Source organism: Myotis myotis, unplaced genomic scaffold, assembly GCF_014108235.1.
Source record: "Myotis myotis isolate mMyoMyo1 unplaced genomic scaffold, mMyoMyo1.p scaffold_m19_p_4, whole genome shotgun sequence".
NCBI classification, from domain to species: Eukaryota; Metazoa; Chordata; class Mammalia; order Chiroptera; family Vespertilionidae; genus Myotis; species Myotis myotis.
In genome coordinates this window covers 120271167-120285775 of record NW_023416346.1, presented here as the reverse complement: position 1 = coordinate 120285775, position 14609 = coordinate 120271167, and the positions used below count along the sequence as shown (strand labels likewise).

Below are 14609 nucleotides of genomic sequence, written 5' to 3'. Positions count from 1 at the left end.
TATAGAATAATACTTTGGAATACCAGTTTAAATTCTTTTTACCAATAATGTATTTTTATTGATTTTAGAGAGGAAGGGAGAGGAAGAGATAGAAACATCAAATGAGAGAGAATCATTGATCGGCTGCCTCCTGCACACCCCCTACTGGGAACCAAGGCCACAACCCAGGCATGTGCACTGACCAGGAATCAAACTGTGACTTCCTGGTAAATGGGTCAATGCTCAACCACTGAGCCACATGAGCCAGGCTACCAGTTTAAATTCTGTTTGTGAATTTTACTCTTTTTTTACCTACAATTGTTCACTCCCTGTGTCCTGTTAGTGTAACATCATAATCAGAGGTGCAGCATTACTAGCTTCACAGAGATCTGGCAAGTACTAGGATACTAAGAATATTATAGTTCCTAATGAGGCTTATATCACCTAGAGTTCTCACTATTTGACAATATTATATTTTACAATATTGTAATATGTAATATTTTTCACCAAATATAGCACAATTGTCATCCTAAATTGGCACAGAGTTGTATGACTTATAATACTGAATTATATTACTTCTTTAAAAAATAAAATAGCTGAAACTTCACATATTCATCTAAAAAGTAAAAAGTAGTATCTTATAAATTCAGCAATAATGAAAGAATGATGTTCAGAGATAATGAAATAATGCTATATGTTGTTATGGTTAATATATTAAATAGGGTTGCTATTTTTTTTGAATGAACAAAATTAACAAACAAAATAGAAATAAATTCATAGATACAGAGAATAGACTGATAGCTTTTAGAGGGGAGGGTGGTTGGACAGCTGGATGGAAAAGTTGAAAGGATTAAGAAAAAAAACCTCATAGACACAGACAACAATATAGTGATTACCAGAGGGGGTTGAGGAGGTAGAAAAGGGCATAGGGAGGATAAATAATTATGGAAGGAGACTTGACTTTGGGTGATGAATATATAATACTGTATACAGGGGATGCATTATAGAATTGTACACCTGAAACGTATATAACTTTTTTGAAACCTATTTAATTTTATTAACCAATGTCACCGCAGTAAATGCAATAAAAATTTTAAAAAATTAAATTAAAAAGTAGTATCTGATAAATTCTGTGATAATGAAAGAATGAGGTTCAGAGATAATGAAAGAATGCTACCTGTTGCTACTGGTTAATATATTAATATAGGATTGCTGTTTTTTTAATCTCCACAGTGACTAAATGTTATTTTTACAACTCTTTCAAATCAGTATTTATTTTATACTAAACATGCTGTGCTCATATCTTTTTTCCCTTTAGAACTTTTAGATTTGGGTGAAGCAACCATACACATACATGCAAATAGATATAAAATATAGAGCTTATATATAGAACAGAATATGAAAACTTTCCATCTCATCCTGAGAATGTGCTCTATTCATTATATTGATTCATATTTGAAATATAAAAACTGGAGAAAATCATAATACCATTAAATCCATCCTGTGACACACTTCTGTTTTAAAAGGTTCTTAAGTCATAGCTAATCCTGTCTGTTACTGCTGTTCAATCACTAATTATTTTTTCACCATCTTAGGTAGATTATAACAGAATCCAGAGGGTCAGCTATGACACCATTGCAATTTTATGTTCCCCTTAGTGTTATTAAAGGCATATTATTGAATGGATTAGAAAACTGTGGTACATCTACACGATGGAATACTATGCTGCTGTAAAAAAGAAGGAATTCTTACCATTTGCAACAGCATGGATGGACCTGGAGAGTATTATGCTAAGTGAAATAAGCCAGTCAATTAAAGAAAAATACCACATGATCTCACTCATTTATGGATAATTAAGACCATTATAAACTGATGAACAAAAATAGATGCAGAGGCAGAGCAACATCGAACAGACTGTCAAACTACAGCGGGAAGGCCGGGAAGGATTGGGGTGTGGGTAAGAGATCAACCGAAGGACTTGTATGCATGCATATAAGCATAACCAATGAACACAAGACACTGGGAGGTATGGGAGGCTAGGGGAAGGTCAAGGGAGAAAAAAAAGGAGACATATATAATACTCTTTGTAATACTTTAAGCAATAAAACAATTAAAATAAGGCATATTATATACTAGGATTTAATTTTAGTTTCATACTATTTATTCTATTTTTAGAACTAAGATAAATAGAATGTAAAATCTTTTGGTATAAATATTGCAAAAATGGCAGAAGAATCTCCCTCATATGAGTGGTTACCGGTCATCTTTTATCTAGAGGAAGCGTTCCTTTTAATGCTAAAATTGCTTTAAGTTTCCCCAGACTGTCTTTCACAGTATCCATTCTATTACTCCTTATCTAAACTGCATTCTAAATTGGAAAGCTCATCTTATATTTCATTAAACTATGTAGTTTAAACATTATATAATATCCATTTAATACAGACATGAATTTTTAACAGTACAAAATGAAATTAATGAAAAAAAGTTGAGATTTAAGGATTGAAATAAGCATAATGATTAAGAATTCCAGTCTTTCTTTTACCAAGGCAATGACCTTGATAGATTTTTTTAGCCTTTCTTTCAAAAATACCTACTTCAGGAAGTTGTTATAAGGATAAAAGAGATAATGACTATGAAGTATTTAGCACTGTGCCAGATACATGGTAGGTGCTCTATAGTATTGATGTTAATTTGTAATAATAAAAAGAATGCATTTTTCTTGTTGTATAATAGTTAATTATCTTTTCCTAGAATATATTAGGTAACAGTAGGTAACACTTTGTTTTAAAATGATAACAACATAGTATCACACGATTTCATTGAATGCACACATTTAATTTTTATAAGAACATGGTAAATAACTTCCCTGGAACTTTGCCATTACAGTCTTAATGTGGTTTCCTGCAGTGGCTTGATGTATGCTGAAGTAATGAGTATAGAATTAGCATATAAAGCCAGACTATTTTATACCCCTTCTAATTGGCTTATTTAGTCAAGTGCCAAATGGTGCAATATAAAAGGTTCTAGTGCATTATCTCTAAAACAGACAGCAGGGTTCTAGTGGGGTTTCCTTTCTAAGTCTTTCTGTTATTAGTTTCCAAGATCTTTAATCTATTAAATCCTGGTAGCTTTGCTGGTAAAGTCAATGTTTTACACATCTTTTGTATTCCCGGCAGACGTAGCATATAGTAGATATTTGGCAAACAAAATTACTCAAGAAGAGGAATCTGAAACAATATTTTGCAACTTAATATAATGGATTTAACTGTTATTTTCTTTTTTGTAGAAATGTCTACAGTCTAGTATTAAGGCCTTTTTTTCCTACACCACTTCTAAGTGTTTCCAATGCGTGAATAGAAGGGCTACTACTGCTCATCACCAGTGTTATATGAGGCCCTGAATGTTTTAATACACACATGTTAATCCATTTATATACATCCATTACTTTCATATTTATTGCTACATTGGTCTCTTTTGAAATATGCTTCAATTTGTAGAAACCACAAAGTGTCCTTTATAGCATACAAATTAGTAACCTTCAGGTTATTATGCAGTCCAAGTATCTTATATGGAAATGCTTCAGAATTAACAATGTTATATCCCCCCTTGAGATTAAGAGAAAATAAGAATGAAGATGTAACCACATGTGGGAGGAAATGAATAGTTAAAAGATTAAAAATGAAAAAAAAAGATTAAAAATGACCCAAAGTGTTTATCTTCCTGTCAAAGAGCAGCAATTTGAACTGCAGCCAATTTTTAAATGTAAAGTGCTGCCATTCTGTCCTTTTTCCCATGGCTGCTGCTGATATTTCCAAGAGTTTAAAAAAAAACAAAACACCACTCCAAGACTGGGATCCCAGGATGGGCTACATAATATATGAGACCCAGTGCAAAATGAAAATGTCAAGCCCCTTGTTCAAAACTAAGAATTCCAAGATGGCAACAGCACAGCATAGTGCTAAGTGCAGTACCTTGTGTGACTTCCCTGTAGGTTTCCCTGTTTGGGTGAGAAAAGGGGGTGTTCCTGTTGGCACTTTGGTTAGCAGCTCTTCAAGGTAATTTGTATCTGCAAGCAGTGAGATTTGAGCCTGAGAGAGAGAGAAAAGAGCTGTGAACTCTCCATCATGACCATGCAGTGTGATTACTGGTCATTGTAAGATGGTCAGTGAGGTCATGGGATTAAGAATAATGACATCATTCATCCCAGGAGTAAGGATTGAGCCCTTGGGAGAGTAGAGAAAGCAATAGGAGGGATAAAAAGCATTTATTTAGTGTCTTCTTTTGATAGCAGGGCTCTTTTTTAAACATACACTATCCTGATTTTTCATGTAAACCATAGAAAGTAATTTATAATACCCCATTTTTTACATGAGGAAACTGAGCCTCAAGGATATAAAATAACTTTCTCATGGTCACACAGCAAATAATTAGCAATGTGATGATTGCCCACATCTGTCTTTAAGCCCAGATTCTCTACTGCACCAGCTAATGTTTGTCTTTAGGGACTGATAGCCACAATAAAAGTGCAGCCTTGAAAAGCCGATGCAAAAAGCATGAGTGCAGACAAGAAGGGAAATTTAGCCTGGCTATTTCTGTCTTGTGAAGAAGCTGAGTCCTGCACAGACTGAGACCATGGTCCAAGCACAGAATGCAGTAATGACAGGCAGAAGAAACTGTCTTCCTTACAGTAGGGTAGTACAGTGGTTACAGAACAAATGTAACATGTTGGAGATGGATACAAAAGAAAATCACCTCCTACAATAGGGCAGAAAAACAAAAAACAAACAAACAAAAAACCTTCAAATGATGGACACCAGGCTTCTTTAAGTACATTGAGTGTCTGTGAAGCATATAAGGGCCAGCATAATTTAGGATAGTATATTCCAAGATTCATTCACTAATGTTCCACTTTCTTCATGAGTTTACATGTCCAAGTCTTAATCATACCATTATGGATATACCTTATTTTAAATCTATTGTTATTCTTATCAGTATGAATGGATTTCTCCTAATTAAAGCACTAGTTTTCTTTCCTGCAAGCCACTCTACTCATTGTTAAAGCTCATTTGCTCTTCAGTTTATTCAACTCATATTTATTGATTACCTTATATGTTCTAGGATCTGTCTACCTGGTGTAGGTGGCAGGTGGGAGTGGGGGAGGAAGTGAAATTAGAAATGAGTAAGACACTGTTCCTGTTCAATAGGGCTTCAGAATGTAGTTATCATACAATTTTAGACTGTTCAAAGAATGCTGAGAATGCAGGATTGAAGGAGTGCCAAACTTTGCCTGGAGGTGGTGGGAAACTTTATACAAAGGTAACCTTGAACAGGAAAGTCTAGATGAATAAGTAGGAGGAGTTCATCAAGTGGATTTGCAAGACTCATCTTCCTTGTGCCTTGGCTGAATTTTTTTTAACTATTCTGATCATAATATAAAAGACATAAATTTTTAAAAATTATTTAATTCAGTTCAATCCGAGGGTTGTTATAAAGTTCTTGGATTGTTTAGAAACAATCATTTTATTTTAGATCTGATGAATCAAATAATGGAACTAAAATATAATAATACCTCTGTTGCACATTTTGATGTATAGTTCTTGTATCCATAATTTAGAATATAAGTGTGTTGTGTGCATGTATTTTTTCACCTGAATACCTTTTAATATAGATTTAATGGAATAAAATGCCAAGTACTGTTACTGTTTCTTTTATTTTTTCTTGTAAAAAAGGTATAACATAAAGTTAATTAATGTGTTACTTACAACATTTATCATATATATTTTTTTTGCTTTCAGTGTAAAACTCTTTCTGGAGTCTGTGACCACATCATATCCCTGTCTTCAGATCCTCTGGTTTCACAGTCAGCCCACCTGGAAGTGATTCAGCTGGCAAACATCAAACCAAGTGAAGGGCTGGTAAGAGATACCATATTTTTCAAAGCCACCATCCATCGGCAGACAGCTAAAGATGTGGGCAAAGCAGCTTCTGAATATGGGAATACATGAATTTTAACAGATTTTGAACATTTTGGTAATTTTTTGTAAAGGAGCTAGGTAGTCGGAGTTTGTCATAAGAAATTTTATAAAAAAGATAAATGAAAATGAAAGAAAAGTAGTAAGCATGGTGATTTTTGAATTACCCTGTTTACTTTGGTAATAAGTTAGCTTTTATTGCATTCTTTCACCTCCTACCAAAGTTCCATTGGTTTAAAGGAAGTTTAAATTAAGAGTTTTATAAAAACCATACTGTCACACCCATGCAAGTGGGTGTTTTGTTTGTTCTGCTTTGGTTTGTTTTGCTTTTAATAGGTCTCTCTTCCCTTAGGGTGGGTAAACTGAACAAATGTGATATTCTTTATCACTCACATCCATTCTTTCCTATAAGGATGAGTAAGAAGGTGAATCTTGCCAAAACTAGGCTAACATCCATGAGATGGATTTTTTTTTATTATATAATAACTAGAGGCCTGATGCACAAAATTCATGCAAGAGTAGGCCTTCCTACCTCTGGAAGCCGGGACCTGGGCTTCCCCCTGGCACCCAGAACCAGGCTTCCCTCACATCCCCTGCTTTGTCCGGAAGGACATCCAGTCTAATTAGCATATTACACTTTTATTATTATAGATAAAGGTAGTTATCTTCTATATTCTGTTCACCTGATTAAAAAGTGTATTGTTTCTAAATGTAACCCAAGGGAGAGCTCTTCGTTAAATCTTCAGAAAGAAAACATATACAATTAATATTAAGGAGACAGAGAAAATGGACACCTACAAAAGGTCTGCTTCCAGTTACAAGACAGAAAAAAAACAAAACAAAACAAAAAAACAAGAAGCTGGCTGGAGAACATCTTACCTATAGATAAATTTTCCAAGAGTACATTCAATTAATGATATTTTAGAAAATAGATATCTTGGAAATTGGCATTAATAATTTAATTCAGAATATATATTATTAAAGATCTTTAAGCAGCTTTAATTTTTATGTGGTGTTTCTTCTTTAATTAAATATATATGCATACAACTCTTTCAGAGGGCAAACCCTTCATTGGCCACCAGTGATTTTTCAGTTTGAAGCCTTCTCTTCTATAGAGTGACTTTTCTTCTGATATTTGGAAATTTACTTTTGGATAACCATAGTTCCTCAGGCTTCTGTGGCTTTTATTGATACTTTCCTGGGATGACAGAAAGCAGCATATCAAACATAGTCAGCAATCATGTCATCATAGTAACCTATAAGTGTTATATCTAACTTCAATTAATTTTAAGAGCTTATTTGGAACATGTATACACATATTTGAAGTAATATTTATGATTTTAAATTTTTACTATTCCTTTTAGTCCAGTTTTGTTTAAAGCATCTTTCAACCTATAGTATAAAAATTTTTCTTTCTACAACTCCCTTTTCAGTTGTTATGAAGGAAGAGAACCTGTCTAAACATGATTTGTAGAGTGGGAAATTATGAACTAACTAGGGCCGTGGTCGGCAAACTGCGGCTCGCGAGTCACATGCAGCTCTTTGGCCCCTTGAGTGTGGCTCTTCCTAAGCCTTAGGAGTACCCTAATTAAGTTAATAACAATGTACCTACCTATATAGTTTAAGTTTAAAAAATTTGGCTCTCAAAAGAAATTTCAATCATTGTACTGTTGATATTTGGCTCTGTTGACTAATGAGTTTGCTGACCACTGAACTAGGGGCGCAGTGCATGAATTCGTGCACTTTGAAAAGAACTGTGGGCAAAGAGGCTGCGGTGGGCACAGGGGCAGGTTTCAGCCCATCCTCTGCACCCCTGCTTGGCTCCTCCCACCACAGCCCCCGGTTCCCTATCTGCCCGCAGCCCCGCTCCCGCCGCCACCGCTCCCATGCACTGACGGTACCGGCCTGCTCACAGCTGCTGACCGCACGGGGCCAGCACCAGTAGCAGGTGCAAGCGGCAGCTTCTGCCCTGATCACCCCTCAGGAGCAGGGGGAGGTGGAGAAGCCCGCAGGGGCGATCAGGGCCAGCAGCCACTTGCACCCACTGATGGCGTCAAGTGATCAGGACCAGCACCAGGCATTGCCGGCAGTGGGTGCAAGCAGCAGCTCTGGCACCAGCAGCAGGTGTGAGCACCCGGTGGTACCATGGCATGCAGGAGCAAAGAATTTTCAGTAACCAGCAGAGACTCACCCCGATGACAGCAACGAGCACCTTGCCTTGATCTGGCACCCCTACTCACCTGCTCCACCATCCTGCTACAGTAGATGCCCACTATGTTCCACACTCTGCCACCTGCTGCCGACGCCTGCCATGTTCCATGTGCCCACTGGTGGTCAGCACACATCATAGCGCTCGGTTGTTTGGTTGTTCTGCCGTTTGTTCTATTTGCATATTAGGGTTTTATGTAGAGAGATTATTATGTTAGACTGGGAATCAGGAGGCATGAATACAAATCACTTCAATAAATATTTCTGTGAGTGTGATCTGGGAGATGTGGAGGAGTAGATTTAACTTCCTTGGCCTTGATCTATTCATCTGTAGAATTTTGGGAGCAGGAAGGGTAAACTAGATCATCTTTAAAGCTCTCTCTAGTTCTATGAGCCTGCAGTTCTAAGGATGGTATTGTTCTGAGAACAGAGCCTGATTATTTTCCTCTAATTTCTACTGAAATCATGGGGAATGGGGGAGAATAGGTACGTGAAGTGAGTCAACAGGATGCTAATTAATGGACTTTAGGAAATCTTGACTTTTTAAAATGAAGTTATAGCTCTGGACAGGCTTTTTATTTTTTAAATTTGAAAGAGGTAAATCTAGATCTGCTTTTGGGAATAGTCATAAACATAAAAGGCCAAGAAATGGATTCAGTTAAATTGTCTGGGAAAGAGCTAGAAGATAGAAAAGAAGAAATGTGTTTAACATTTACCAGGTATTTTCCTCACAACTCTATACAGTAGGTATTAATCTTCTCATTTAGCAAATGAGAAAATGGAATCACAGATATTCTCAACTTTGCCCTGTGTCACATATAGGTAATGTACAATAGAGGCAGGGTTTCCATCCAAGTAAATTTAAATGAAGTGCATCTGAATAAAGCTTATTCCATTATCCCATATATAAACTGGGAATTGCTAAAGGGGGGTGTGAAGAGTTTAGGAGGATGACAGCAGCACTTCATTGGGAAGATATTTCAGATGGAAAAAAAGAAAATAAAATGTTGAATATTCATAAGCGTTAACTATAAAACTATTTCCTATTGTTGATGTTAAAGGGGAGATGACTAAATATTTCACATGACTTCATTTTTTAAATTAGCAACTTTTAATTAAGTTTACTCAGTCACATTTGAAGAAATAGATTTGAGGGTTTTGGTAACATTTAGCTTGTGCTTAGCTATAGGAAGTGTATAAATGGTAAATGAAGGAAAGAAATAGAAAGTGGTGGGAGAATACCAAGCTTTAATGAAGTTTAAATAGCTTAGAAACAGCTGCTGAAGGTCTTCTGCCAGTTTCAAAACAAAGGCAGAAGGTAGCTGCTTTGTTCTTTCACTGATAAACTGGATAGATCTTTTATCATCTCTCTACCTAATTAGTCAAATCTCCTAGGATTTCTTAGATTTGAGAGTCCTGAGCATTATAAGGAATGGTGGGAAACATGTTTATTTATGATTTAAAAATATGGAACTAGTTTCTAAAATGCTTTTAACAACAATCAGCAGGAAATTAAAGAAGGAAATGGCACCTAAACTTATCTAAACTAGATTAGAGCCAACAGCTAGATTGAAGAGAAAATAAAGGGTGTTATGGGCTGGGGTCATCTTTTGGGGAAGCCTTGACCTTAGAGAGTTCTTTTGCTACTTAGGCACTTGGACTTTCTCCATATATCTCTTATTTCATTGACTTGATTGTGAGGTTTGTTTGGCTTCCATTGGTTAACCTACGTTTGGGGTTTGGGGATATAGTGAACCAAATGTCACTTTGGCAAGCTGAGCAGGAGACAGGGAGCTGTTCAAGTAAGCTCCAGAATTAATTATTTTTTGGGGGGGAGGGAATGAAAGTTTTTTCATTAAATGAAAACAGATTTGTCTCAGTTCCAGAAAAGAGCCATTTGAATTATGTTTTCTTGCTGTTTCACCTTTTCTCAGAGGTGAACAAGTGATCATAAGTAGTTTTGGAATCTACATTATTCAGAAGTTGATTAGTTCAAAGTTCACCCAAGCAACTTGTTTCTTCTCTTTCTTTTGGTGCCTCATTTTTGGCCATTTTTTCTCATTGGTACTCCCAGAGGGAGATCAAAAGGATGAAGAAGTTAGTTTCAATTTTTAAAAGCAGTTACAAAAAATGGTTTATTGAAGTTAGAAGTGAAAGTATTACATAAAACCAAATATCTTCATTATTTGCAGCATTTTAAAAATGTGCTTTAGTTCCATTCTATTTCTTATAACTATGAAGTTTCTAGAATTGAACTCTGTATACATAGTTAGATCTTTATTTAAGCTTTTAAACGTTTTTATCCATCTGAAAAAATTAATTTTAGTATAAATTACATAACACTTAATTATGCATAAATAATGATGAAAGCCTCTTCCTATAACTAATAGATACTTGCTTTAGCTTACAATTGCCATTTTTAAGTTTCTGATATGCACAATAATTACACATAGATTTTATCTCCAGAATCATAACTAGATTATCTCCATGAATTTTTATTATCCCAATAACTATAATGACTTTTTCTAAACATTTATCATAGGGTACTAGACTTTCTCTATGATCTAATTATTTATGAGATTATTTAGAGCTCTTGTCAAACACACTAAATCATAATCAATAATGCACAGTGTTGAAAGAAGTGTGGAGAGAAATATATTCAACTTGAGCTTACAGTTGTCATAAGAGATTTGTGATTAAAGTAAATTGTAAAATATCATATTCAGTTACTCTTTATAACTGCATTGCACATAATACATGTTTGCTGATCATATATGCATAAAGCATAGACACAGACAACAGTGAGGTGATGGCCAGTGGGAAATGGGGGCGGGAGCTGGGTGGAGGTGGGCAAAGGGATAGGAGGGAATGGGTACATCTGTAACAGTGTCAATAGTAAAAGTAAAGTTTAAAAAGGGTTCTTAGTGTTTAAAAATAAATGTTGAACAGTTCATGTTTCACTTTAATATCTATAGTTGCCAAATCGTATATTATATAAGAAAAGTGAAGGAGTACAACTGCCCTAACTATTAATCAATAAATCAGGAGCCTAGTGTTGAAAATATAGTACGGAGTCAGAATGCCTTGGCTTAAAAACTGACTTCACCACCTTGGGCAGATTCCTCAGCCTCAAAGGCTGCTGTGAAATGAATATCAAATACTTAAAACAGTCCCTGGCACATTTTAACAAGATATTTAACAAATAATGAGTGATGATTGTTTTGTATGTCCAAACAATATATATTGGGGGTTTTTGCTGTCTTTTTCTACTTTATCTTCTCACACTTCCTCTATTTAAAAAAACTAAAACCAAATTTAGTGTTTAGCTCTTACAAATATACTTTAAGATCCTTTATTAAATATGTAATTTTGTTAATCCTCAGGGCAGGGGCAATAACTGTAAAAATCTTGTCCTCTCCTCTGCTGAGTTCTATAATAGCATCCTTATATTTACCTTCCAATATATAATGGAATAAATAACTTCAAAAGTATGTTTTACACTTGTTACCAATGTAAGCATGAATATTACCATATGGTCATTGCCAAGGACTACTAGCCAATTTCTTAATTAATTTCTATTTGTACTTGTGTTGAGGTTAGTAATTTATTTTATATAGTGAAGAACTTTCACTTAAGAAACTAGAGTTCATAGGTAAGTAAACATCTTTTAAACTTACATTCATTTTGTTTCACATTGGAGAGCCAGGCTCAACCATTTTTGGAACCGTTACTAACATTTTGAACACAATGAGATTATTGAAATGACTTTTCAGAAATAAAATCTACGTGGTGACTTTTTAATAATTCCATACCATCAACTTTACTGCTTCTTGTTGTTTTTTTATTTCTTACATATTATCAATGAAAACACATGTATATTTAGGTCTTTAGATATATAACTAACATAAAGGTATGGAAAATTAACATTATATTTCAGACTTTAAGTTTATTAAAATTGGTATTTTTTTAAAATCAGTATTTTGAAATGCAAAGCACTTTTATATGTAATGCTTAGGCAGTTTTTCCCCAAAGAGAAATTAAAGTAACGGAATCTTCCTTAGAAAGGAAAAAAAGCCATTCACAAAAAATAATCTATTTTTTCTGATTTACTTAAATAAAAATATTTAAAATTTTTAAATATGAATACTTTCTTGTGATATTTTTTCCTTTAAAGTCCTATCACTGTCCATAATTTAAAGTTTTTGTTTGCTCTAAAAGTTTACACAATTTCAGGATTTCTGAGTATTCTTTAATTTTAATGAAGCTTTTTCAAAAATGACTTTATTTAAATGGAAAATGGAATCCCATCCTCTTTATTGGGAGAAGTGGTTGCCACACATTACCTCTTAATTACTGATATAGAGATGACTGGATGTAATTATTAAAATGGCATCAATAAGAAATAAAGGCAGAAAATGCAGGATACCACAAAAGAGCAGGAGAAAAAAAGTTGATCTTACCAGTATTTTATCACTCTTCTGTCTCTTTAGTTGTAGTTGAAGTGGCTCTGTAGAAGCCTACTTTGTATTGTGTAATATGTATCAATTACAATAAGCTTAATAACATACCAATGTTTGAATTTTTCATTGTAACTTTTCTTTTCCCACAGAACATATAATACAGATTTGGGGGCAGTGAGGTGTGTTCTTTCGTCAGGGTATTGCATTATGATACTGCATTTCATAGGCAATTCACTTACCAAGTAGTTATTTGATTAAGCTGTGTATAGCTTTTTGCGGGGCAAACATTAGAAGTCAGCACATTCATATAGGAGTTTCTTACCAGTTTAAAGACATCATTATTGAATCATAGATTCATTCCTGGGGCATATGGCAATTTTAATTTAATAAGGTAGTCAACAGGATTGTAATAACTATGTATAGTATCAGGTGTGTACTGAAAATATCAGGGGGAACACTTTATAAGATATATCATTGTCTAACTGCTATGCTGTACACCTGAAACTAATACGAAATAATATTGAATATAAATTGTAATTGAAAAATAATTTTTTAAAAATTTTCAACGAAATAATAATTTGATAGAGTAATTTTTGTAAATGAGTTATGATATACTTGGAAACATTCCAGTTGCTTCACTTTTTTTTCTGATGCTGTTTTTTTCTTAGGGTATGTATATTAAATCAACGTATGATGGCCTCCATGTAATTACTGGAACTACAGAAAATGTAAGTATTGTAACATTTCAAAGGTTTGGTTTTTCCTTGTATTGTTAAACAACTTATATGTCTTACATAATTACATTTGACTTTTGAGGGCATGAACTAATTAGGAGACAAAACTAAAAAGACATTGAGTTAGTAATGTCTTTGGGAGAAATTCAGTCAGTTTATTTAGTTTAGAATAGCTATTTACTTAAAGTGAATCAGATGTTTTCTGTTTGCAGCCAGAGATTTGTCCTTGTTAATACGTATTTTCTGTTTCATGACAAGTTATTGCAACATCCAAAAGAATCCATTTCCATCTGTCAAATAGTTTATTTATATTAAGAAACTTAGCTCACATAAGAAAGAAACATCAGATAAATCATGCTTTCTGAATACTTGGTGTATATTTCAGCTTAATTTAGTGGATGGAGCATGGCATAGCTCAATGGTTTTCACAGTGAGGACCTCCCTGGACAAGCAGTATCAGCCTCCCTTGGGAACTTGTTAGAAATGCAAATTCTCAGACCCAGCCAGTAAGAACTACTGCTGGCAGTGGGTCAGAGTGCTAGGTCCTACAAGCAGTTCTGCAGCTTAATGGCAGTGTAATTTTTGGCAAATCACTTACCCTCTCATTAAGTTGTTTCCCTAATCTATAAATTAGAAATAATATCATATATACTACATACCTCACTAAATTGTTCTGAAAATCAAATAAGCTAATAAACATGAAAGACTATACTGTAAGAGCTACAGAAATGTGAAATCACTGTGTTGGGCATTAACACGATCAGTATAATAGACTTGAATTGCATAATAAATCATTATTCCTGCATTGGATTGTCCCAGATATCCACCCTACTCTTTTAAGAAGGTGCAAAGCTTTGAATTTGTTTCCTTTTAGAAATTCTGACAAATTGCATCCTTATGCTGTGTTCCTTCAAAGAAGACCAAGGTGGAATTAGTTAATCTCAACTTTTATTGATCTCAACATTTTACTAGCATTTTCTTTTTAAAAATCAACATGGTCACCTAATTCTCCTATTACTTTATTTACTGATCCCCTCACCCCCGCTTCTCTGTGAATGATGAAATATATAATAATAAGTTAGAGTTAGACTGCTGTGCTGACTTCAATTCTAGTATTAAATGAGAGTTAAATGGGGTCAAGAATATAATTTAAATGCATGTTGTGAACTATTTAAATGTTTTAATGCAGAGAGTTGCTGTAAACTATATGCTTTTCATTGATTGATCATTCTCGTATACTTGTGTATTTATTTGTT

The 14609-nt window shown here is 34.4% G+C and overlaps 1 protein-coding gene across 5 annotated transcripts in view; it reads left to right on the top strand.

Moving 5' to 3' along the window:
- Positions 1–14609, top strand: part of CNKSR2 (connector enhancer of kinase suppressor of Ras 2) — a 253350-nt gene that overhangs the window by 96572 nt on the left and 142169 nt on the right. For all 5 annotated transcript variants that reach the window (XM_036305515.1, XM_036305518.1, XM_036305517.1 and 2 more), the window contains exons 6-7: positions 5775–5894; positions 13288–13347. In XM_036305515.1, the coding sequence (XP_036161408.1) occupies positions 5775–5894; positions 13288–13347 (180 nt within the window). The remainder of the gene's footprint in view (positions 1–5774; positions 5895–13287; positions 13348–14609) is intronic.